Here is a 25,598-nt window from a genome sequence, read left to right as displayed (position 1 = left end):
TTAGTTTCGTTAAAGAAAAGACCGTTACGTGTCGACCAAACCTCAAGCTTATGGAGATCAGATTGTAGGGTGAGCACGTCAGTATATGAGTCTATCACGCGGAAGATTTTAAGATCGTCAGCAAATAAACAAAGAGGGGATGTTAGGTCATTGGGCAGATCATTGATGTATATGAGGAATAGTAAGGGGCCTAGGACACTTCCCTGAGGAACGCCACTGGTAACAGGTAAGAAGTCACTCAGGGAATCACTAACCCGGACTGCTTGAGAACGATCAAGAAGATACGATTCTAGCCACCGAAGAATTGTATTTGTAACGCCGTAAGCTTGAAGTTTTGCAAGGAGTCGACGGTGGGGAACAGAGTCAAACGCTTTGGCGATATCGAGATATATTACATCAACGCGTTTGGATTGGTCTAAAGCTTCTAGCCAAGTGAAAAGGGCTGATAGGAGATTAGATTCTACAGACTTGCCATTGAGAAACCCATGTTGGAAATTGCTAAGGCGGGGGTTAAGTTGGGCTAATAGTGAAGAGTATAGACATTTCTCAAAGACTTTGCACACAGCCGACGTCAAACTAATTGGGCGATAATTTATTTATTGATACTTTTAAAAGGAATAGGAATTCATTGGTCTGGATTACGGTAATCAACGAGGGCTCTTCAATAAATGTCCCGGGCCACACACACACACACAAAAACACCATGCAAAGCTAGGTCTGTTTATATAATCCCACCTAGCAAAAAGGATAGGTTAAATATCATAAGAAACCGCGCCACTTTTGAAAAATTGAGATCACGTTCGAGCCTCGATTCGTAAAAACTAGTAAATTAAAATTCTTTATAAAGGATTAGTAAGCGAAAGCAAAAACATAACTGCAAGAATTATGTCACTTGATGTAAATTTCTCGTGAACTCGGAGGAATTGCAACATAAGCAAAAGCAATGTATTCCAATCCTGTATTTCAAAGTTAACCGAAATTATGTCTCTCAAAAGCTATTATTGACATTATTGAATAAATAAGCGTAAATATAAATTGAGGTGGATAGCATTAGTTTTAATATTTCTCATGGTGGAGGCAGAGCAATCCTGGGAACATTCGGTTCTCTTATGGTAAGGGCAAAAGGCGGGTAGGTGAGTACGGTTGGGTACAAGAGGGCTGACGACCCCAGCAGCAATCGATCCTTGATTACAGACCCGTAGCCTGGGAGGGGGCATAAAACGGGGGTTTGAAATCTCCAGGCTAACGCGTGCCGATATTGCCAAGAGAGAGAGAGAAAATTGTGGGTTGAAGGTACGCTTTTCACTTTCCATTCTGGGCTTAGGTTTCGCTTAGATAAGTACGGATAGATTCCCGTTAAGTTGCCATACGACATCAGTTAAATGAAATAAAATTAAATAAAGGCATTATCATCTTCTGATTTTTGGCTTCCGCAAAGAAAGAGGTTAGAGTTGTCATATTAGTGTCGCGACGGGGGATTTCATCTTTTAGGCGGATGGATACGTAAGGTCAAAACGAAATAAGAAAGATGTGTCATTTAAATGAATTTTAGATAATAAACGAATATGGTTAACGCCGGCAACAAAGAAACATGTTACGCCTAAATTAATATTGAAAACGTCGGTACTAAAAAGGACAAAGAAAAGGTGAGTAACTCTGTTAACTTTAATATTATTTATCTCTTTTAACAAGAGGTTTTCAAAAAAAAAAAAAAAAAACAATTGCAATTAAAACATAATTGTCATTAATGAATTCTGTTTTATTTAAATTTGTCGTACCCGGTTTCCAGTGGAAAGTTCATGCTTTCCAAACCATACTTGTTAGTTCTAAGTGCCTTGATTTGTCTAATTTCTATGCAAATGAAGCCGCTCATGGTGATTATAGATAACGTTAGAATAATACCGTGGCATTGTCAATAAGGGCCCAGGTTAAAAAATTAGTACGACGTCGTTAATATCACACAGCTTTTTCTTAATCTATACCTAAAGCTTTCTCCTCTATTGTCTCTATTTTTTTCCGAAGATTGCGTTATAATAATTAGTTAAATTACTTGGGAGGCTTGGCAGAGATCAAAATTAATATTTTCAATAAGTTACTGAAAGACTGTAATTGTCAAAACGAATCGATAAGTAAGAATACAAGTTTGCCCGAGAATTTCGGTTGGAATCGACATTATAAAAGGGCTTTGTCATAGAGAACATATGGGAAACGGGCTGTCACGTATGGACTCACAGACGGGGGTGGCAAGGGAGGAGGGGGTCATATATAGAAGCCCTTAATCATTGAATTCTTTCCCCCCGGTTGAAAATGACGGCGTCGCTCGCCTCCCGTCCCGTTATTTCCCTCCACTTCTGGCAGCTGAAAATTCAGCTGAGTATAGTTTGCGCACGCTTTACTCTACGTTTTTACGCAAGGTTTTTTATAACGAGAAGAGGGGAGGAGAGGGTGGTGGCTTACAATTAATATCGAGAAAGAACTGATATATTGGTAACCGCCACAGTTTAACCACCAGCTGTCTAGAGTCTAACGATCTTCGTTCCTTAATTACTAGGCCTAATGCATATGGTTTCTATATTCTGTTGTGCTTGCAGAGTTGACCGACGGGATTTTTTTCTTTATTTTTTTTTGGGCCGCTATTTTAAAATATGGCGGAATTTTTAACCCTAAAAGCCATCTATAGGTTATAGTGAAATGGTATACTAAATATTAATGAAATTGGTTGAAAGACACGGACGTTATTTCGTTGGGAAGGTTTTTATTCATTTCTAGTCGACATTTTTCAAGATGCCCGCGGATTGAAAAATCTTTCTTAGTGGGTACGGCCATAGCCGACTCGATCACGCTTTTGGCTGCAAGGTCAGCTAAAGTTTCAGGTTCCTAGGTAACGCGGTTTCGGCTTGGTGGTGATAACCATTCAGACAGGACTTTTAATAATCTACCTATATCTATATAAATCAAAGTCCTGACTGACTGACTGACAGACTGACTGAAAATCAATGCCCAGCCCAAACCGCTTGCCCTAGAAGGCTGAAAATTTGCAGGAACGTTACTCATAAGTAGTAGGCGCGTACAAAGAAAGATTTTTCCAATCTGCTGCCATCTTAATAAATGGCACCCAGAAATGTAAAAAATCTTCTCTATGCAACCATAGCCGACTTGTATTAATAAAGGCCTATAGGTGATCCTCGGTTTTTTTTCTGATATTGGCAATGGCCGTCGTGATCTGCCGCCGCTAGATGTCGCCCTTAGGGGGAAAAGTTTGTGGCGGGAACTTCAAAACGAATGAAAATGCCAATAGGACAAAGCTTACTTTTTGTCTTGAGGTTGGGTTTTTTTTTTGAAATAAAGTAAGGCAGTTTGTTTTAGAAGTAATACATTTACTTGATAACAATATATTTATCTTTATCTCATTTAAAGTGCGTTTAGTAAAGTATGTTTCCTACTTTTCTATCACAGTACAATGTAATACTTTCAAAATAAGTGTTTTGATTAGTACCTAACATATGAAATTTTTTGAATCACATTACAACTTTGCATATTTTCGGGGGATCATTAGGGTTTGACAAGCTTATCTAACATAATATCACATAAATGAATATATACAGTAGGATTGAAAAAGTTTAGTAACTTATTGCGTTATTGCATACTTTAAAATACCTAAAGTATTTTGGCGAGGTAGAAACATTAAGGGTTCTTTAACAAAGTCAGATACGAATCCTACGATGATTTATAATTTGTAATTTAATATAGTTTTAATTTGTAATTATAATTTTTTATTTGAGGTTCATGTAATTTGGCCAACCCTGTGAATATGTCTATATTTACCAAAACATTACTGGGGTATTTTAGGGCAAGGATGATGGGGTGGATACGAAATCTGAGGGAAATACGCACCTTAACTGCGGAAAAAATTGGGTCTGGTGGGACGCTGAAAATGGGGGAGGAATAGGTACGCTGAAAATGGGGGAAGAATAGGTACGGTGAAAATAGGGGAGGAATAGGTACGCTGAAAATGGGGGAGGAATAGGTACGCTGAAAATGGGGGAGGAATAGGTACGCTGAAAATGGGGGAAGAATAGGTACGGTGAAAATAGGGGAGGAATAGGTACACTGAAAATGGGGGAGGAATAGGTACGCTGAAAATGGGGGAGGAATAGGTACGCTGAAAATGGGGAGGAATAGGTACGCTGAAAATGGGGGAGGAATAGGTACGCTGAAAATGGGGGAGGAATAGGTACTCTGAAAATGGGAGAGGAATAGGTATGTACGCTGAAAATGGGGGAGGAATAGGTACGCTGAAAATGGGGGAGGAATAGGTACGCTGAAAATGGGGGAGGAATAGGTACGCTGAAAATGGGGGAAGAATAGGTACGCTGAAAATGGGGGAGGAATAGGTACGCTGAAAATGGGGAAGGAATAGGTACGCTGAAAATGGGGGAAGAATAGGTACGCTGAAAATGGGGGAGGAATAGGTACGCTGAAAATGGGGGAGGAATAGGTACGCTGAAAATGGGGGAAGAATAGGTACGGTGAAAATAGGGGAGGAATAGGTACGCTGAAAATGGGGGAGGAATAGGTACGCTGAAAATGGGGAAGGAATAGGTACGCTGAAAATGGGGGAAGAATAGGTACGGTGAAAATAGGGGAGGAATAGGTACACTGAAAATGGGGGAGGAATAGGTACGCTGAAAATGGGGGAGGAATAGGTACGCTGAAAATGGGGAGGAATAGGTACGCTGAAAATGGGGGAGGAATAGGTACGCTGAAAATGGGGGAGGAATAGGTACTCTGAAAATGGGAGAGGAATAGGTATGTACGCTGAAAATGGGGGAGGAATAGGTACGCTGAAAATGGGGGAGGAATAGGTACGCTGAAAATGGGGGAGGAATAGGTACGCTGAAAATGGGGGAGGAATAGGTACGCTGAAAATGGGGGAGGAATAGGTACGCTGAAAATGGGGAAGGAATAGGTATATATTAATTTATGTGATATTATGTTAGATAATCTTGTCAAACCCCTAATGATCAACTATGCCAAAGATATAAGTGACGTTGAAGAAACAGTCAAAACGTACAAATAAAAACCCTTACCCCGAAAATATGAAAATTTGTAATGTGATTTAAAAAATTTTATATGTTAGGTACTTATCAAAACACTAATTTTGAAAATATTACATTGTACTGTGATAGGAAAGTAGAAAACATACTTTACTAAACGCACTTTAAATGAGATAAAGACAAATATATTGTTATCAAGTAAATGTATTACTTCTAAAACAAACTGCCTTACTTTATTTCAAAAAAAAACCCAACCTCAAGACAAAAAGTAAGCTTTCTCCTATTGGCATTTTCATTCGTTTTGAAGTTCCCGCCACAAAATTTTCCCCCTAAGAACGACATCTAGCGGTCGCTAAAAAATCGGTATGCCGCCCCATGGTTATCTTCCTACCTATAGGCCTTTATTAATACAAGTCGGCTATGATGCAACAAAGTCCTCTCGTTTCAACCGAATTCGCAAATATTTAGTACACTGGTTTCCTTTAACTTATAGACGGCCTGAATGGTCTTTCGGGGTCGATTTGTTGCCATATTTTTAAATGGCGGCTAAAAACTTAAAAACTCTTCTTTATGGAATAATGTCCGCATGAAAAACAATAAAAAATGTCCCGACGGCCTGACGGGCATCGCCAAGTGCCTTCGCTCGTAGTATTTAATAAAAAATAGGATATAACTACAATCAGAAGTGAGATGAGACTAGAAGTGAAGGGCTCTAGCATTGATAGTAGATCCTGGCACTAGTGAACAAATTTGAGGATTTTATGCCGCTTCAATCGCGCCTACAATAGAGAGAAAAAAATTGGTCGAGTTCCAAAAACATTTCCTACCCCTTTCCCCTCAACCTAAAGCCGCGGAACACGGACGCGGGTGCTTGAATCTAGTTCGGTCGTCTACCACCGCGACCGTCTCACGTTTTGGAGGGGAAATTCTGAAATCGCCACCAGAGGGCCAACCGTTGGTGTGTTATAAAGAATATTCACTTTCGCCCAGTGAAGAATTTGGTTAGCTCAGTACTTCTGGTCTCATCTCACTTCTGCTACTATTAATTCAATTGCATTTTTTCATTGATTTTTATTTCACGCTTTATATATATTCAGAATCATGACGGTGAACGAGAACGAATGGTTGATTCCTTCGAGAGTTCTGTCGACCAGTTGGGGTTGCGCCGACACTTGGTCTTGGAACCGCAAGGACAAGTCACACGAGGTCCGAATCTATGGACCCAAGAGCCAAACATGTCATTTCCATCCTAACTGGTATAATCAAAAATCCGTTTTGGTATAAACCAAACAAAGTTTTCGTTTCTTTAAACCTTTATCAAAGGCGCATAGATAACCAGGTTATCTATGCACGTTTGCCTTTATCATGGATAAAGAATGCGCGCGAGGAAATTTGTTTACACTCTATAGGATAGGCAACTCCCTATTTCGAACCGTCGAACGACAGCTTATTCTGTTACAACATTGGTTGTCAGCACGCGCAAAGCTACGTCTCTATGTAACCTAGCTTTGTTAGTGCTGACAAGAGACAATAAACTTCATGATTTTCAGGATTTAAAATATCCGCCAGTTTTTAGCTCGAGTGCACTGACCTCTAGACCTTAGTTTCAAATACAAGTGAAATTGCCTACAGCCTACTACACGTATTTGAAACTACGACCGATGGGTCCGTGCACTCGAGCTAAAAAATTTGCGGATATTTTAAATCCTGAAGATCCTGATGTTTTTTGTCTATTGTAAGCACGCACAAAGCTAGGTTACAAAGAGACCTACCTTTGCACGTGTTGACAACCGATGCTGTAACCGAGTATATACAGAGTAAGCTGTTGTCCAAGATAGGGAGTTGCCTATCCTGTAGAGTGGAAACAAATTTCCTCACGCGCATTCTTTATCCATGATATTACCATAAATTACCGCTCTAACCAATCACAATGTTGCATTTACTTTATTTTCGCAGGTCTAATGGAACGGCCGGTGTTCGTGGCAATCGCATTTTGAATCGTGGTTGCTATTTCTGGGAAATTAAAGTATCCCGGCGCATATTCGGGACGAGCATGATGTTTGGCATCTGCACGAAATCGGCTAGATTGCATGTAGATGCCTTCGTCAATATGTTAGGCGAGGACAAACACAGCTGGGGTCTCTCTCACAAGGGGCTCCTGTGGCACGACGGCCAATGGAGGCATTACACTAAGCCCTTTCGCGAAAATGAAGCCGCCACCATCGGAATTCTCTTCGACGGACATCGAGGAACTCTAGTCTATTACAAGGTGAGCCCTCTTGAGGTCAGGTGTACAATTCAGAGAGACTTTTGAAGGGAAAAAACTACTTTATCGAAGCTGATAGAATTTCCCAGAAATAGATTTAAATTTTCCCAACTCGAAATATCCCCAGCTAAACTTGAGAGAGTTTCGCCAACTTACAGGGGTACGATTCCTACTGTTATTCCTACAGCTACAGGCGCCTGTATAACTGCTTCCCCGTTTTGCATAGGTGTGAACTACTTTCTCAAATATATGTAATTACCAAAATTGGTTCCTTGGTTTGTATGTTGGTTCTTTATGCACAGACAAAATTCGTAACGGGATTTGACCAAACAGCATAGTTGATGTTAGTAACACTATGAGTAGGTCTTATGGCTTTAGTCGTTGCCTACATTAATCAAGGCCTGTGCCCGGCGCCAATTTTTATTTTTCGTTTGGCAATTTAAGTTGTCAAATTCTCTCACCTGAGGCGCTATTAGCTGGACTTAAATAATTTGAAATGTTCATTTTCTCGCGCTTGGAATTTGAAATGTTCATTTTTTCGCGCTTGGAATTTGAAATGTTCATTTTTTCGCGTTTGGAATTTTAAATACTCATTTTCGCGCGCGTTTCGGTCCAGCTATCAATGAAATCTCGCGCTAAAATAGGGAGAAAATAAGAAGTCCCGTTTCTTAAAAGTCCCCCCCTTCGAAGCCACCACGCACAGGCCTTGATTAACGTAGGCAACGCTTTAGTTGAGTTACTCAAGGTTGGCACGAAGCCGAAACCCTAGCCATTAATTGGTAGATAACGTCCAATTCTAAACCATTATCATTTTACCTTTGTTTTTATGTTGGTTCTTTATGCATACTCACACTTCCTTACCGTATTTGTCCAAACTGCATTATTGATATAAGTAACACCAGGAGACGGTCTAAACCCGTAACCATATACTTCTGCCTTATAACATTTTAGCTATGATTAACCCCTAATTAAGCGTCGTGTTATTGAAAGTTGTAAAAAACCAAAAACAACATTATGCAGGTAATGGCTATTTGGTGTTAATGCCAACATAGAAAGATCCTTAAAACACTCGGGCAACTCTGGGCAGCTTAGATAGTTTTACAACTAGGATGTCGTCCAGAACTGTACATAATATTTGGTCTATTCATAAAGAAAATGGTTTTGTTTTTTTTAGGACGGCATTTGTCTGGGCGTGGCTTTCAGAGGTCTAAATTTGGTGCAAGAAGATTTGTACCCGGTGGTGTGTTCAACGGCGGCCAAAACGGAAATGTCCTTAGCCATGACGCGACGCGAGTTCTACAGCCTGCAAGACCGATGTCGTTCCGCCATTCTTGCCTCGGTTCGAGACGATAATGGAGTTCAGAGACTGCGATTGCCTAATCGCTTGAAGGCCTATTTGGGCGACCACCAAAGAGCCGAATGGAGTAGCAACAACCAGGGCGCCACTTCCTCCGACCAGCGGGACAATAATGCCAATTCTTCAACCGCTAACCATGATGGTCACTCGGGGTCGGATTTGGATTTTCTCGATCCACCCACGGCAACTGCCACTTCCAACTCGCGATCCGTTCCTCATTCTCACACAAACGTCAAGAATTCATGCCTTTTCGTATAGGGAGGCGTCACCCGTAACGTAACATCGAATCTTAAAGAGTTCAATAAGAAACTCAACCTTCACAGACCTTGATCGTTCCATTAAACTTCTAAACGACATCGCGAGCTTTCAACATACATTACAATACTTAACAGTATACATTCCTGTTGGGAAGGTGGCGCGTGTGCTTATGACTAAACAATACAATAACCTATCGAAAAACGTGCCAAACATGTCATTAATATTGGCCTAACCTTTCTTAAAGCCTTGAGGCATCGCAAATTTGGTCATTTGACGTCATGAAGTGAAAAATGACTTTATTTTCTAGTCACTCTTCTGTGGTCACAAGTTTCTTTGTTTTTTAATTTATTAAATTGCGGTGACGAATTTATTCACGTACTTCCATGAATATTAAAGTAAAAACTACTGCTTCCAGTGACATCATTCCATTTCCCGCGCGTGCCCAAGTCATTGAAACATTTCGTTTGAAGCTGCCATTCAATATTCATGGACGTATCGAATAAATTCATGTTATTATATTATTTTTTCCTAGTCATTTTTATTTTGTTTAATTTTTTAAAAGAAAAATTTTAAATTATATTTTTTAGTCTATTTTCGTATTTTGTTATAAAGTCAACGATAATTAATTTATTCAAAACATATGGCGAATTTAAAGTATGAAAATGTTTGCGCATTTTTGAAATAATATAAAACAACTGACTGTAGATTTTAGGGAGTAAATTTTTGTATAATCTACTTTTGTACTTTCATCAAAAATAATCCATTTTTTATTTATTAACTTATTTATTAAAAAAAATAACCGAGTTAAAATCAACGTAGGATTTAAATCTACAGTAATTTTAATTCGATAAACTGAACGTGTACGTCAAACGTCGATTACGTAGTGTCACTCTATTTTTTCCTTATAAAAATAAATTTGAAAACCAATCAAGTTTTTAATAACACTTTTATTATCAACACGACAAAGACATCATTTCATATTTATAGTCTTTGGGCGTCTTTTTAAGCCAGCAAGCTACTCAAAGACTATCCAGAATAAATTTAAAGAGGAGCTGGTAGTGGTTTCCCTTCGAGGCCAGCAACTATGTTTTCAGATGTTAAAGTACACATGTCGATTCTGGTTTGGAAGCACGCACTACCAATATGAGGCAATAAGGCTAAAAATGCATTATTTAAATCAATCAATGGGACCTTCTACCTTTAATAGTTAGAATAAAATGCCAAGATAACCATTTTAATCGATTGATATTAAAGGAAAAGTTGGGATAGTATAACATTATACCAAGAAGTGATATCTAGTTTATTAGGGAGAAGGTATAAATTCGTCACATTTCCAGCTTTATCTCCAGTCCAAACGTAGGTCCGGAGTTAATCCCCGCCTCTAAATTACAACCAGCATCTCATTGGTTTTTGAAAACTCACGTCAGCGCAACGCGAATGACGAAAATTACGTATTTCGAGGAGAGGTGAAATAGCCCGGCCTCCTTTTATGTCCCCCCTTGTATTTTGAAAGGGGGACTGGGACTATGGCGCGGGAATACTTAGGCATCTTATACCTTCTCCCTAATAAACTAGATATCACTTCTTGATTATAACTTAAAAGAACGGCCTTTTTTTAAATATAAAAGGTAAAACACAAAAATAACAAAATAATTAGCATCTAATTAGTCTTAGAAACGAGGACTACTACGCTGCCATTGGTTCAGTGGCTTCTCCTAAATCGAACCACTTACCCCCGCGGGATTGGTTGAATTCTCGAATTGCTGAGAGAGGTAAGGGGTTCTGACTAGCAGACGCCACTAAATCAATGGCGGTGGCGCGGTAGTCCTCGATTTTAAGACTAATTAAATGCTAATTTTTTTGTAATATCATTTATTATTTTTTATATATATATTTTTAAAAAGTCGTTCTTTTAAGATATAATGTTATGTTACCTGAAATTTCCCTTTAAAATTCAGGCTTCGTAAATCGTTTATCAAAAATGAGCGCAAGGATTAACCATTGATACCTTCATTTTAAATTGTAAAGTTTCGATTCGAAAATGGTTGTGCACGAGGCCATTTAATTCTTCCGTTATTAAAAATGTGAATTAAGGTGGATACATCATACACTTCTTTCGTAATATTACAACAACAATTGCAATGGGTAGTCGCGAGGAACTTCAAGGCCGACTTCCATCGAAAAGAGTTCTAGTGAACTGAAAACCGAGCATCGAGACGGAGACTAACAATGGAGCGACCATGCCGATTTTCGAATCCCCGCTGGGGTAAAAGATGGAAGAGTTCTAGCTAACTGAAAGCCGTGCAATGTGGTTCTAGCGAACTGAAGATACGCAATAGAGAATTTCCTTCAGGGGAAAACAAAAATTCGAGAGGAAATAAATTTAAAAGGATTTCTATTGTTCATCTTCAGTTCCCTAGAACCACATTGCACGGCTTTCAGTTAGCTAGAACCCTTCCAACTTTTGACCCATCGGGGCTTCGAAAATCGACACGGTCGCTTCATTGTTAGTCTCGATGCTCGGTTTTCAGTTCGCTAGAACCCTTTCGCTGGAAGTCGGCCTTTCAATAGAGCCCTGATTCCGCAAAAACAGACTTTAACAATGCTGTAAACTACTCTCATTTATGTTACTCCATGAGAGCGCTGCGCGAGGACCCAATGTAATTTACTGCTATAAGAAAGTGTGGTCGTATTCATTGCCCAGTTCTTACTGCAGTTGGGAATTTTAGTCAAGGGATGGTTTGGAGGTAAAGGTTCCGGGGTCATGACGTCCAAGCCAGCCGCTTTGATTTCGTTGGTTGTCAGCGCCTCAATCAGAGCGTCTTGGTCGACTACGCCTCCCCTTCATGATTAACTCAAATCATTGACACTCGTAATTTTAATGCTAAAAGAATAATCCTATATTACCGGCTGACGTTAATGAAAATAGCAGATTTTTTCATCCTTTTGAAGGCTTCCTTGTCAAACATTTTGGCAGTGTGTTGGTTGAGCGAACAAGAAACTACCACAAAGTCCGACTCTTCCAAAAGAGTGTTAAAGGGGACGAATTCCGCTTTGAGACCCGCCCCTTTACATGCAAATTTTATGTTTAACTATACTATATATTACTCAGTAGTGACTTCACTCTGCGTCCGCACTCCTTCAATAAAGACACCGCTTACGAGTGCGCTTAGCTTTATACGAGAGTTAAAATTATAAAATGATATTGCAATAGCTTGCCTTCTGGTTTCTCGCTATTTCCACTATATAACAATCTTTTAATATTGAAGGCGTTGAGCCTTTGCCCAATTGCCTGCCCTACAAAATTCAACTATAATTTTATCTTGTCTGAGGTTAAATTTGAACGGTTTCGAACCTATTCGTCCAAACCCGACAATTCCCACTGTGGATCCTTTAACGGACGTACCAGTCAGGTACATCGGAGCCCAGACAACCTTCTCCCACTCTCCGCTAAAGCCCGTTATATAATTATTTTAAATTGAAAGAAGGGGATAAGACGGCAACCTGACCCCATCGCACCCGTCCCTAACCTATTCCAAAACTTAAGCCTATCCAAAACCGAATAAAACATAATCTAATCCTAAACCTAACATTTATGGGGATCTGGTTGCCGTCTTATCTGCCGAAAGACACTATACCAACTTATGAAGTCACTGAATGGGTACACTACCTAATTAATTCATTATGGCAATTGAAAAATTGTCGGCTAGTGGCCAATAGAAGGCCAACTGCCAATTCCGCCACCGCGTCAGTTAGGACGTCCGGAGTATTTCCGACTAATATGTTTCTAAACAAAATCATTACAATTTCCAAGTCATCCTATCGTAATTAAACCTCGGGTGTCTAAGCTTACCGTTTCTTGCATTCTGGTAGGTCAATATGATCATAGCCCACAGAGACTGTACCAATTACTTTCAGATCACCTTGATTTTAAGTAACTTAACCATGAATTTCATTATTGCAATTTAAATTGCTTTGGAGTATTTACCACCGGCAGCGTCCAGAAGTTCCTTATCAACTTTATTCAAACCGCTACAAAAGAGTCCATTGATCCCCTTAACAGATTTTAACAATTCACTCCGTGGAATTGGAAAATTTTCAGACCACAAACTCGTATCATATCTAAGTTATCATTATTGAAGATGAACCAATTATGGTCGAGCATAATAATAAATAATTATTCACAAATTACGTAAGGCGGAGACCAAAGGAGGGAAGTTTCAGTAATATGCTTTAAAAATAGACTATTATTATTATCAAAGGTGCTATAGGCTCCATGTACTCAGGATGTACAAATAGCAGAAAACAGTTTGTCATACAGTTATTTTTTTTTTATTACGTAATCAATCGGTGGGGTCTGTTACTTATTGTTAAAAGGAAGGTCAAAAACGGCATGTTTTTGCGCTACGCAATTTGTGAGCAGCCCCTAAAAGTAATTAGGCATACCTTTTTCTGAGAATATCTAAGGCTATGTCGGGAACTAAAGGCGTCGCAACGAAAACTTTGGGAATGGAAGAAGAAGACATATTTCTAAATAAGAGACAAATTTGAAAGATTTAAGAACGAGCCAGACTGCCAGAGAACCTTCATTGATATAAACCTTTTTCTTGAATTGCTAACAATCGCTCCAAATCGACTATTAAAAAAATATTCAACTGAACTGATTCTTTTGGACAAGAAGAAGAAAGAGAAGGAAGCCGTTTTCATTTATCTATCAGGGATAAAAAATATAATGTGTATTTTAACGTCATGCAGCGATAACGGTTATCTACCATGGACAGAAGTTTATAAGATATGTTCCATAAGTATGACACTTCCTATACTTCGTAATGCTAGAGACTTACATCTCGAGCTAGTTCGAGAACGACAAGCGAGAATCGACTCCACTCGGTTTTGCAGCCCATCTTCTGTACTAAGCCTTTGACAGCGCCTCACCAGGCGTCGCTTTAAGATAATCTATGATGTTTCACCTACGTCAGTTTTCAGTAACCAGTGACAAACTTATGGAACATATCTTTTGAACTTATGCCATGAACTATAATAGCATTGAGTTTTCTGAGAGGTTTTCCAAAGTTTTAAAGGGAAAATGAATTAGAAAAACAAGTTATTGTAATAGCCCCTTCCAAAAGGTTTTGAAAAAATGTTCTTAGTCTGAGTCAGTTCAGTTCTTCCTACAAACAGGAAGTAGTTTCCCCGCATAGCCTAGTTCACAACCTAGATATGACGTTTTTTAGCTCCCAGTGCGCATGCGCGAAGAATTTAAACAACAAGATGCACAAGGCAGTCAAACTTTTTGGAAGGGGCTATTGAGGGTGTTAAAATAAGCATAAAAACATTAGCATAACTCAATAAAATATTCTCGTTAATTTAAAATGAATTTTCAAAGTTGTTTTTTAGATCACTAGGCCTAACTTCATTTTTAGAAGATGGAAATTTCTGCTCCGTCATTCGTTTCTCCCGTCAAAGACTATTGAAGGCCCAAATGTGTTTCTTGGCGATATTCAACACATTTCTGGGGTAAAAACCACTTTTATCAATGTTTAGAGCTTCTTCTAATGTACTTCTACTAGCTTAGCCTGAATCCTTGATTGGCCGCGGAAATTAATTTTTTTAAAGAAATTTTCATCTTCACAATTTGTTGCAAAATGGAGTTTTTCAGAGAATATCTAAGGCTATCTCGGGAACTGAACGCCAAGAAAACTTTGGGAATGGAAGAAGACATATTTCTAAATAAGAGATAAATTTGAAAGATTTATATCGAGCCAAAGAACCTTACATTTTTCTTGAATTGCTAACATTGGGGCGGACTGGCAGGTGGGCAAAACCCCAAGGGGCCGTTTGCTAATTTAACGTTCGGGGCTGCAAGCCACGGAGGGAGTGGCTGGTCCTGCTCGCCAAAAAATCCTTAAAAATAGATCTGAGAGACTGAGAAGTGGTAAAAGTAGTACATAGCAATAATACAAGCCTACTAGGCATAAAATTTGACCTTCAGGCTTTAGATTTCTTCCCTGGTTCTCTTCTCCGGGCTTAACAAAACCATTTGCAAATACGCTCTTCAATAGACTAATCCATAAATTCCTACAGAGAATGAAACACACAGGAGGACCGTGAAGGTTTTTTATCTAGCGCCTGGCAACATCAGACGAAGCCCAAGTTTATTACACGAAGGAGGCGAACCAGCTCGCACTACTTCTAATGGTGCGACATAAAAACAATTCCACTGTGTGTTCGTTTCCCTGGATGTAATTTAGGGATTGATTATAACAAGTCACAAAAACCCTTTCGTAAGCTAAGCTCTATGTGTGAAGGTATTTGTATATGGGTGCGTTTATTTTATAAATAGTCATATTGTGAACTTTAGGTCGTTTAAGCAACCCTTAAAGGGAGGGTGAAGTAGAAAATCAAGTGATTTTTTTATCGATTCTTCTACTAATTATAAGACCAGTCTGCTTAGTGAAACATTCAGAAAAAATTCTCGTGGCACGGTCCGTGTCGAACGAAATTATCACAAGATTTGATAAAAGTTTCGCACGACGTGACAATTGTGGCGTGCCACGAGAATTCTGTTTATAAAAAGGCAGGGCGTTACGCGATTGGACGGACGTCCTTGTTTAAAATTATCCTTAAAATCTGAACCTAATTTGAATTTTAAAATCATTCGGAAGTATTTCCTGAATGTTTTACTACGCAGCCTGGCCTTATAATTAGTAGAAGAATCAATAAAAAATCACTTGATTTTCTACTTCACCCTCCCTTTAATTCCCATCTCTTTTAAAATCCATTAATTAAATTCCCATATTTTTTGTAAGTAGCTCCTCGACGCGCTACCGTTAACAGTATGAAGATAATTACCCGTAACCCCCAACTAACCCTTAATCACAATATCTTTTAAAATCGCCAATGATTACACATAACCGAGACGCAACAGTTAATCCCAATCTCTTTTAAAATCACGAATGAAAATCAGTAAGTGACTAATTTATATTAAAATAGTAAGCAAAAAGTGACTAAATGGGACTAAATTAAGCTATTGAAAAGGTCCGGGTCGAATAAAATATTTTCAGGGTTTACCGATTTTCATAATTATTTTCATTAATTAAAGATTATTTTAAAGGTCTGTGTAGTAATGGTCTTTGATATTTCCAGTGAAAGGAAAGGTCTATGGCGAAATTGAAATAAACCATTTTGCGGCACAGCTCAGAATACAAAGTAATTATTGTCGTTGTAAAGGGTCAATGAAAATCACCAAAATGAACGAAAATTATTACTAGTGAATAGCCCCTCGACGCGCTAATGATTATCGGTATCCCAGACGCATGCTTTCGCCATCTCTTTTAATATCTCAAACTTTTTAGCGCGTGTTTTCTCGACGCACTGCGCTTAACGGTAATAACATGATTAGCCCTGAGTAATCCTTGATCGCAATCAGTTTTGAAATCGCCAATGACTTTTTAGTGAGTAGCCCCTCGATGATTACCCGTAACCCAGACGCAAACCTTAACACCAATCCCCCAAAGAATCTCTACCCCTTTTTAAAGCACCAAAATGAATAGTGCTATTGCGCTAAAATGATAATACCCGTTTTTTGAACTATACGCACGGAGCCGATACGCAATTAAAACCAAATTTCCCATATCGATTAAACTTAATTTGAAACACCAATACATGTAACAATAATCAGGGTTCGTACAAAATTTTTGGAATTAAATTCCCTGACTTTCCCAGGTTTTCCATGACTAAATTCCATAAATTTCCCTGACCATTTGCAATAACGTACATGGCGAACATATATGAAAACCAATCTAAAATCACTCGAATAATATTTGCACGAGTTGTTATTGTTATAAAAATAAGTCAACTTTAAGTAAATCGCAAATAACCCGAGCGAGCTCCGCGAATTTGGGGTTCTGGTCAAATCTCAGACAACACATTTTCTGTTCACCCTGACACTGTTATCCAGACTTTCCCTCAAATATATTATTCCCTGACGTTTTAGGCCCATTTCCAATTTCCCTGAATTTCCAGGTTTTCCAGGTCGTGTACGAACCCTGCAATTTCTAATTTCTGGACCTTCTTGGGTTTGAAAAAGTGTTCTTGTTTCGCCAAGGGTATGTACATATGCAGTTTTTTAAGGACTGCGAAGCAAAACTCGTTTTTGTATAACATTTATATTAATGTTAGCAAAGTTGAAAATAAATTATAATTTAACGAGAAAGTTTTGGGAAGTTATCCTTATGTTTATATGCATATTTAACCCCCTTATTTAAAAATAAGTTGCTTATCTACTTCATTATCCCTTTAAGACGTCTTGGTTAAATATTAAAACTAGCTAGCCACTATAGAGTTTTCCGCAGGTGCTATGAACACCGTTATGCCAGAACCGTGGGAAAATTAGGAGGGTGCGAGTCGCCCAAATGAAAGTTGGCCAATACAGCAGGAAAATTCTTGAAGCGAAGATATGGAGGTTGGATGCACGAAAATTTGGGTGTCGTAAGAACTATATGTACCCCAACAGATAGGCCATGGACGAACCAATACTGAAGGACGGATGGCAGAGGGAGAAAGTTGAAAAATACTTGTTAATTCCCCCTCTAGCGGCAGATCGCAGCAAACCGGATAGTGGGGGGCTTATGGGGGAATCAACGTTCTAAATAGGGAAGCATCTAACGTCTTATCTTGTCTAGATGGCGCTAGCTTTTTCTGGGATTTGACTCGGTATTTTTTCATAACCCCCCTCCAGTTTGGGGCTGAAAAGGGGGAAGTAAGCTTAACATTATTTGTTTCGTCGCTTAGTATGGGGCTCTATGGTCTGCCATCGGTCCTTCAGTATTGGTTCGTCCATGGATAGGCCATCTCGAATATGACCTTAGCGAGAGAGATACAAGGCTTCTGTACAACCATAAGGACATCATCTCTCTAAGGGCCCAAGCGCATCTATTAGCAAAAACATGTAGTTCTGCTAGATGTGACTTAGATTTTGTATAGGGGCTCCTTCCGAATTTTTCGTCAAATTCGCGGGAGAGAAGAATAATTTTCAAAATCAGCCACGACCGATATCCTAAGCCGTTCGTGGTCTAGACGCGAGCTCTGAGATAACGCTCCCAAGTGGTTGGGAATCAAACTAAAACAGGCGGGTAGGCGAGAGAGGAAGGACTGAGGGGAAAAAATAAGTAAGAGAATTTCCAGAACCCCCCAGCTCTCTCAGACACAAGAGGTAAATTCGCGCTTAGTAAAAATCACGAAGAGCTGTTGTGAGAAATCTTTGAAGGAGGGAAAAATGTTCAATGCCGGGTTACTTTGCAGCGAATGCGCTCGGCCTCTGTTTAGGCTATACAATTATTATACCACTTGAGATGAGACGGATGGCTGACCAAATCGGACATACATACATTTCAACCGTAACATAGAATCTTGGGCCCTTAGAGAGAGATAATGTCCTTATGGTAAAACTTAATCACATATGAAACTAAAATGCTCCACCAACCACTCTTAGCTAATTCACAAATCTTGATTTACGTGACTTGTTCACTATGCTTTTTCATGATTTATTCGGATACTTTTTAACAACATATATTGAACATTCTTGTGATTATATTTTCATCGTTAGGGGAAAGGTTACTTAAATATAAATTGCCAATTTAATTCATTAATATCATTAGTAAAATAATTTAACTTCGACAGAAATATTGTTTCATGTAAATGCTCTGGGCCATGAATTCCAAATCAGACAGTTCTTTAACGGCGGAAGCCATCTGTTCAGTATGAGTTTGATAGTTACTGCCCAAATTGGCCCGTTTCTGTCCGTATGACACTTTCCCGTCGAATTCATCCGCTGGAACTTTTAAACTGGTATCTACTTCTTGTATGGTACATGTCAAGTGTTCCTCGATATCAGCCAAATACTGGGGTTCGTTGTACCAAATGCAACACCCTCCTTCGGTTGTTAAGTCAGTGTTCCAGCAATTCCGGCCCCTATTGGCGCAGTTGCTATGATACCAGACCTTTTCAGGGACATTGGAAACCAAGGAGATGGCTAACCCCATGCGTTCGGCGCGGCCAACTCGTCCGATTCTGTGAACGTAGTTGGCTTTTTCATCTGGTAATGTGACGTTTATGACGAAAGGTACGCCGCTTATGTCGATGCCTCTAGCGGCAACATCGGTGCATATCAAGAATTTTACCTCTTTTCTCTTAAACATTTCCAGGTTGGCCTTTCTCTCGTTGGGTTTGCGATCTCCATGAAGACAAACGCAAGAGTATGGGTTGTTACGATTCTTGGGACCCCCACCCAATTGCAGCAAGTATTTCTCCAAATTATCGCAATCTATCTTTGTACGGCAAAAGATAATTCCTTGGTCCATTTTCTGCTCATCAATTGCTTTGACAACATACTCTCCTTTCAAGATTTTGACAGCTTCCGACAATGTTTCGGCCGTGTTGTTATTCGGACCAACGCGGTCTTTGGCGTGAACCGCGTCGGTGGCGATGCGCCTCTTTAAGTTCTTCCAACTTTCATCTTTCCTTGGGTCAACCCGACAAACAACGTGGTGAACAGTCTCGGGGACACTATCTTCACCCTTCAAATCAACCCAGGTTGGGAAGTACATAATTTTTTCAGCCAATTTTTTGACTTCGAAGGAATGGAGTGTGGCTGAGCACACTACCATTTGAAGACGTTTGCCTTCTGGGGATACTTTCGGGATTTGATTGTAGATACGGTTGATGAGATCATTATGCCCTTGACTTAGAAGACCGTCAGCTTCGTCCAGGATAAAGAATCGAACTTGAGAGAGAATCAGTTCCCCGCTACTTATTAAATCTTCCAGTCTTCCAGGGGTTCCGACAACGATATCCACGCCGTCTCTTAGGGCTTGAATTTGTTCCTTAGCAGCGATACCCCCCACAACCAATAATTCGTATACTTTAGGGTCAGCTAAGTATTGTTTGAAGTTTTGGACGCATTTTAAGGTCTGTTCAGCCAGTTCCCTCGAAGGTTCAATGATAATTGCCCTTGGAGCTTTGATTTTTGTCTTAGAACTCGAGCGATCAATATCAGGATTGACGTCGGACAGAACCACGTCTGTGGCTGATGCTAACCCAACATATTCCTTTTCTGGAGCGTATTTGAAGGGAGTATTACCAAAGTTGATCTCTAATTCAGCATTTTTTAAGCAAACAGCGGTAAAGAAAGCTGATTTTCTAAGATTTTGAGGGATGTCAAAGGCAACTCCTAGATCAACTCCATTTAATGAGAACTTTACTTTCCAATCGTCAAGATTTAGAAAACAACCAACGACATCGTTCTTGCCATAAGGTTTTCCATACGTGTCAAACTGCTTCCCAAATGATTTTTTCCCAGTGCCTCCGAAACCAAACCCATTTCTATCAGTTCCCAGGTCTAAAGAGGCACCAGCGGTAGCCCAACCAACTCTGCAGAGTCCTTCATCCGTTACCTTGGCTTCGTAATAATACTTTCCTTGATTTCTAACACCCTTGTTGGATCTGCAGCCACTCCAGGCTTTGTGGTCTCGGCTTTGACAAACTAACCCTTCAGGGTTGATGGCTAATTGGTCTCCTCTGTCAAAAACGTTCAACATCCATTTTGATGCCTTCGATAAGCCAACAGCTTTAGTTCCACTCTTCTTAGTCTTGCCCGATTCTTCATCTTTCAACGATTCCCAGACAATTTGCAAAACAGGTAGACAAAAGGCGCCTGTCTTACCGCTACCAGTTTCGGCAGCCATCAAGACGTCACCGCCACCCAAGATTAAAGGGACCGCTTCAGATTGAACGTCTGTCGGCAAGGTCCATTCCATTTCGTCGAGGGCCTTGGCTATTTCAGGTAAAACTCCCATTTCTTCGAACGCGGCCATTTTCGCGCCAATAAAGACCCACTAAATTTATTAAATAGATAGAAATAACACTCACTTTTAAGTTTCCTGATTATAAAGTTAATTCCTTAACGATTTAGTTAACAACCGGTAGACCGATTCCGATCAGACAAGTGAGAAAAACTAACACGTCTTGGTTGCGTCGTGTTGCGCGTGATCGAGTGGGCTATGGGCTGTAAGTGGCCACAGGGCCAGTAGACCCCCAAGCCACGGATGTGTATTGTACAATACAGCTCCGTGCCCAAGCATTTAATATTTAAACTGGCCCAGCTAATTTTTAAAGTAACATCACGGAGCTGTATTGTGGTAACATTTATCCCGGGCCACCGCCTTATTTTTCAGCCTGCCGCCAGTGATGTTACGTATATCATCTTGGACTAAGAAGCGAAGTTTATATTAGTCCAAGATATCACTATGTTCTCCCTCTACCATTGGGCATTCTTCCACAGATGCTCCTATTACAGTCTGGGAAATAAGGATATTTTTTAAACTAGTCCTTAGGACCAGTGACCCCCCCCCCCCTAGCGTCCTAAATAATAAACTGGTCTCCGGACTGGTCCCAGGCTCCCAGCCTCTGTTCTCCAATAGATTTGCAATTAATAAACTGGTCCCGAATCCCGATGACCAGTAACCCCCACTTCTTGAATGGTTTTGGTCTATTGGATAAGAGGAAGTGTGCTTTTTCCCAGACTGGCTCCTAAAATAACGAGGAAGTTTTATTTGCGCTCACTGCTTCAAGTACCAACCGAAAGCTCTACTTTCAGCAGGACAGGGACAGGGAGAATAGATAGCCTAGAATCTCTAGATAGGAAAGTTTTCAGAGTTTCAGAATTTTAGACGACGTTCGACTCTCGACGACTCCACGGTTCGTCGGCTTGAAATCGCGGACTCGCGGGCGGCCTGGCTTGGTTTTGTTATTGTTTGTTTACGGACGAACTCACAATTTTTGAGCTTTTCGAAGCAATTTTGTAGTTTTTATCCTTCCCATTATGCAAAATGTGGAATTATCTGGGATGAGTTCCCAAAAAGGTTTCCAGTGTTCCGTTTGTAACAAGGAGTTTAGTCGTAAATTCACGTTAGACATGCACATTTTAATTCACCAAGGCTTAAAGCCGCATTCTTGTACGATTTGCGGAAGAAGCTTTAGACAAAAAGGAACACTTATGAGGCACAAGGTAAATTCACCCGCTTAGTTAAACCTGACATTTCTACCACACACTGCCCATGTCAACCCTTGCTTTTCATTGATCCGTTGGTTTATTGTGCTTTCTGTCAATGCTATGCTTTGTGATGGACCCTAAGATGCGTGAAAGCATGGACAAAGAATGCGCGTGAGGAAATTAGTTTTCACGCTATAGGATAGGCAACTCCCTATCTCGAACGACAGAATATTCTGTATATACTCTGTTACAACATCGGTTGTCAGCACGCCTAAAGCTAGGTCTCTATGTAATCTAGCCTTGCGCCGCCTTGCGCGTGCTGACAAGAGACAAAAAAACTTCAGGATATTTTAAACGATTTTAAATCCTGAAGATCCTGAAGTTTTTTGTCTCTTGTCAGCACGCGCAAGGCTAGATTACATAGAGACCTAGCTTTGCGCATGCTGACAACCGATGTTGTAACAGAGTATATACAGAATAAAGCTGTCGTTCGAGATAGGGAGTTGCCTATCCTGTAGAGTGAAAACCAATTTCCTCACGCGCATTCTTTATCCATGGTGAGAGTTTATGCCTTTTAAGGTCCATCTCCTTTCTTCACTTCATTAACCTCTGTTGTTGAACTTGATATTACTCTCATCATCTATTATTTCTGTTAATTATTCATGATTTGGTTAATGGTGTACAAATCGTATCTGTTGGATATTTTCCTTGGTTGTTGTGGTTTACCTTAGCTTGGCTTGAATCCTTGATTCATCTTTCGTAACATTACTTAGCAGGTAAACGTTAATTTTCAACGATAATACGTAGGCTCTACACAGCACCATCGCACTTTACCAGTGTCACTTATGCAATAAAGCGTACCGACAGAAAAACGTTTATTTGCATCACTTAAAATATACGCACAAAACTCCCACCAGTAATTTGGATTGGAGAAAATCTAGCTGTCGAAAATTCAATGTCCTGAACGTTACCAGTGCCCCCTTAAATTTTGAACCAGTTGTTAATACCTCTGACAGATCTGTATCAATGCAAGCCAGTGTCTCGAATGATAGCTCGGATCTGTCTCTAAACTTAACGACGAGTAACCAATCTCTGGAGCAAGAAACGTATCGTAAAGACGAGAAAATGGCGGCGTCTTCTCAAAACGATTCTTACTGGAAATGCGATTTCTGTGGGGTTGTTATGAAATACAACTTTGTAAACTGCACTAGACACGCGGCTATGCACAAGAAAGACTTTCGACATCGTTGCTGCGCTTGTTCTAAGTTATTCTATAAAAAGTCTGAGCTGGCAATCCATCATACGCAATGTCAAACCTACCTTTGGCAAAATAAAATCCCTCTTCTTTCGACCCCTGAAAACTCTACTAGATCGTACGACCTACCCTGCGAAACGCGTACCGCAAAAACTGAGGACTTGACGTTCACTTGTATACCTTGCCAACAAGACTTCCAAACGGAAGATGATTTTGAATGTCACGTTAAAACTCACGTACAAAGCGTCTTAGGAGACTGTAATAGCGGTAATAATTCCAATTCGGAGGAAGGTTCCGCGGAATTTGAGCCCATATTTATGCCATTCATAGAAAATCATTCTCAATTACCTATAAGGGATGATAGTATTGTCAAAAAATCGGTGTTCGATTGCGGCAATCCGTATGAGCTTATCAACACGGTCGCTACTGGTGCAAATTCAGTACTTAATTTTATGTCGAATGTTAATGGAGAGAATAATAGTAGCAAAGTTGAACCGCAAGGTGATAATACTTCAAACGAGTCCTGGATGGACTTAAAGGACTTGCAGAAACAAAATAGTACTAACCTTCTCGAGGCCAAGAAGAAATCTAATACTCAATCTAAAAATCAAAGTTTGAATCAAAGAAATCGGCAACAAAAACCTGCCTGTTCCAATATTGGGCCTAATCAGTCAGAAAATAACGCCGGGCCCAGTGTTAAGTCAAATTTATGTAAAACTAAAGCTTTTGAGTGCCAAATTTGCAAGGAAGTGTTAAAAGGGCGCGATGAGTTTGCAGTACACAAATTGAAGCACGCGCAAATATATAATTTTACTTGCAATATATGCAATTCGCCTTTTAACTGCAAATATCGTCTAAAACAACATATACAACATAAACACTCAAAGAAGTTCGTTTGCAAAGGATGCGCGAAAACATTTAGCTACCGGACTTTGTTGCAAAAACATAAAAAAATGTGCCAACTAAAAGGAGTTGGCCCTCCTGATTTTAGCAAATTGCCGTTTGAAATACCTTCAGTCGCCCCAGTCATAGATTTAACCCGTATCAATGATGATAATGAGAAAATAATTTTGGGTATTATCCCTTTGAAAAACGCGGTAGAAACTCAGAACCCAAAATACGGGATTCCCGTACTAACATTGGAATCTATAAAAAAGGGATGGCGTAATTGCGGTCTTCCTGTTGTTGGTCAAGTTTCAATTAGAAAATGACCTCGTTCATATTTCACTTATTCTTTGAATTATTTGTTATTTATTACTTTGCGAAAGATCTATTTGTAATATCGAAGATAACTCCATATACATTAGAACACGTATTAAGAACCTAGACAAACTATTTCGCAGCGGGTCTCGTGCCTTTTTGAATACGAAAATTTCAATTTCCACTTTTTGTGTGTGATAGCAAAAACGGATTTATGGGATAAGAACGTCGGAGTTAGCGAATTCACTCCCCATCCTCGCATACTTTATTGAGAAAATTCGTCTGCTTATATTTTGACTCCACCCACAAATTCTGTATATAGCTACTTCTAGAGATCGAATTTGTGGGTGGAGTCAAAATATAAGCAGACGAAGTTTCTCAATAAAAGTATGCGAGGATGGTACTAGAGGCTAAAGGTACGATCCGACGTTCTTATCCCATAAATCCGTTTTTGGTGATAGGGTGAGTTGTACGTGGCGCCTATCGATGAGCGAAGTACATATTAAATTTGAACAATAAATAAATACCGTAACGTTTCATCTTGCAAATGTTTTCATTATCTGTTAATAAAAGTCTCAATTTAATTAAATATAAAACGTTCCCGGCGGAATTCGAAGCCGCGTTGTCTCCCTCCCAAGTGCTGACAACGCTCGACATGGGGTTTACCTCGCCGCGTGTAGATGGCGCCACAAGCGACTCACCCCATCACACACGCGAAGGGCTGCTTCTATCGAGCTCTACTCAACGCTGAAAATTCAACTGTTCCTCATGTATCTCTATGGATAAGTCACCGTTAATTATTATTAAACACGATTCCGAATTGTTAATGAAGAATATCACTATCTGTATATAAATACTAAAGGGTTTGGTGATGGCCCTATTTATATTTAACCTTTTTTAAATGGAAATTTTTTATTCTAATTGTAAACATTTGTTATTAAATTATTATGATAAGTGTTTTACAAATTTTAACACTAATGCTCACGCTTTCTTGAAACGTCATGGGGAAAAATCACGAGTTTCATAATGATTGCTAAAAGGACAAGGAAAAGCGATGGAATTTATATGAACCAGGGGCGTGCGGGTACCCGAAACATATTTTTTAGGACCAATTTTAAGCCTTTGTCAATACCCTCTGAATCTGACGGGCAGTG

At 39.7% G+C, this 25,598-nt stretch overlaps 4 protein-coding genes across 8 annotated transcripts; 2 read left to right on the top strand and 2 right to left on the bottom strand.

Annotated features, from left to right (window-relative positions):
- The first annotated feature begins 1,258 nt into the window (after positions 1–1,258).
- LOC149718669 (SPRY domain-containing SOCS box protein 3-like) lies at positions 1,259–9,865 on the top strand. Of its 2 annotated transcripts, XM_089851046.1 has the most exons (5): positions 1,259–1,444; positions 1,553–1,646; positions 6,155–6,313; positions 7,014–7,326; positions 8,498–9,865. In XM_089851046.1, exons 3-5 carry the CDS (start codon positions 6,159–6,161, stop codon positions 8,936–8,938), a joined length of 909 nt encoding a protein of 302 aa, XP_089707172.1. In that variant the 5' UTR covers positions 1,259–1,444; positions 1,553–1,646; positions 6,155–6,158; the 3' UTR covers positions 8,939–9,865. The 2 variants fall into 2 exon arrangements, with proteins under 2 accessions (XP_089707172.1, XP_089707171.1); XM_089851045.1 differs by having other exon boundaries at positions 1,260–1,646.
- Positions 9,866–21,015, bottom strand: LOC149718667 (glyoxylate reductase/hydroxypyruvate reductase-like). 4 transcript variants are annotated; one of them, XM_089851043.1, is made up of 12 exons: positions 14,908–15,010; positions 14,710–14,855; positions 13,539–13,649; positions 13,385–13,468; positions 12,927–13,060; positions 12,792–12,861; positions 12,609–12,725; positions 12,294–12,388; positions 12,158–12,235; positions 11,846–12,005; positions 11,650–11,780; positions 9,866–10,095 (listed from the first exon to the last, which is right to left on the bottom strand). In XM_089851043.1, exons 3-12 carry the CDS (start codon positions 13,643–13,645, stop codon positions 9,980–9,982), a joined length of 1,092 nt encoding a protein of 363 aa, XP_089707169.1. In that variant the 5' UTR covers positions 13,646–13,649; positions 14,710–14,855; positions 14,908–15,010; the 3' UTR covers positions 9,866–9,979. The 4 variants fall into 4 exon arrangements, with proteins under 4 accessions (XP_089707169.1, XP_089707151.1, XP_089707109.1 ...); XM_089851025.1 differs by having other exon boundaries at positions 14,715–14,855; XM_089850983.1 differs by lacking the exons at positions 14,710–14,855; positions 14,908–15,010 and adding an exon at positions 20,867–21,015.
- Positions 18,450–20,870, bottom strand: Ddx1 (ATP-dependent RNA helicase Ddx1). The gene has a single exon (XM_089850952.1). The coding sequence runs from the start codon at positions 20,809–20,811 to the stop codon at positions 18,607–18,609; it is 2,205 nt and encodes a 734-aa protein (XP_089707078.1). The 5' UTR covers positions 20,812–20,870; the 3' UTR covers positions 18,450–18,606.
- A 478-nt stretch (positions 21,016–21,493) lies between the features above and the next one.
- On the top strand, positions 21,494–25,422 carry LOC149718666 (uncharacterized). The gene is made up of 2 exons (XM_089850956.1): positions 21,494–22,004; positions 22,797–25,422. The coding sequence occupies exons 1-2, from the start codon at positions 21,819–21,821 to the stop codon at positions 24,453–24,455; spliced, it is 1,845 nt and encodes a 614-aa protein (XP_089707082.1). The 5' UTR covers positions 21,494–21,818; the 3' UTR covers positions 24,456–25,422.
- The last annotated feature ends 176 nt before the right edge of the window (positions 25,423–25,598 follow it).

Source organism: Phalangium opilio, unplaced genomic scaffold (assembly GCF_054372755.1).
Source record: "Phalangium opilio isolate 3A_F unplaced genomic scaffold, DU_Popi_V2 ptg000002l_1, whole genome shotgun sequence".
In the NCBI taxonomy this organism is placed as follows: Eukaryota; Metazoa; Arthropoda; class Arachnida; order Opiliones; family Phalangiidae; genus Phalangium; species Phalangium opilio.
This window is presented reverse-complemented; position numbering and strand designations above follow the sequence as displayed.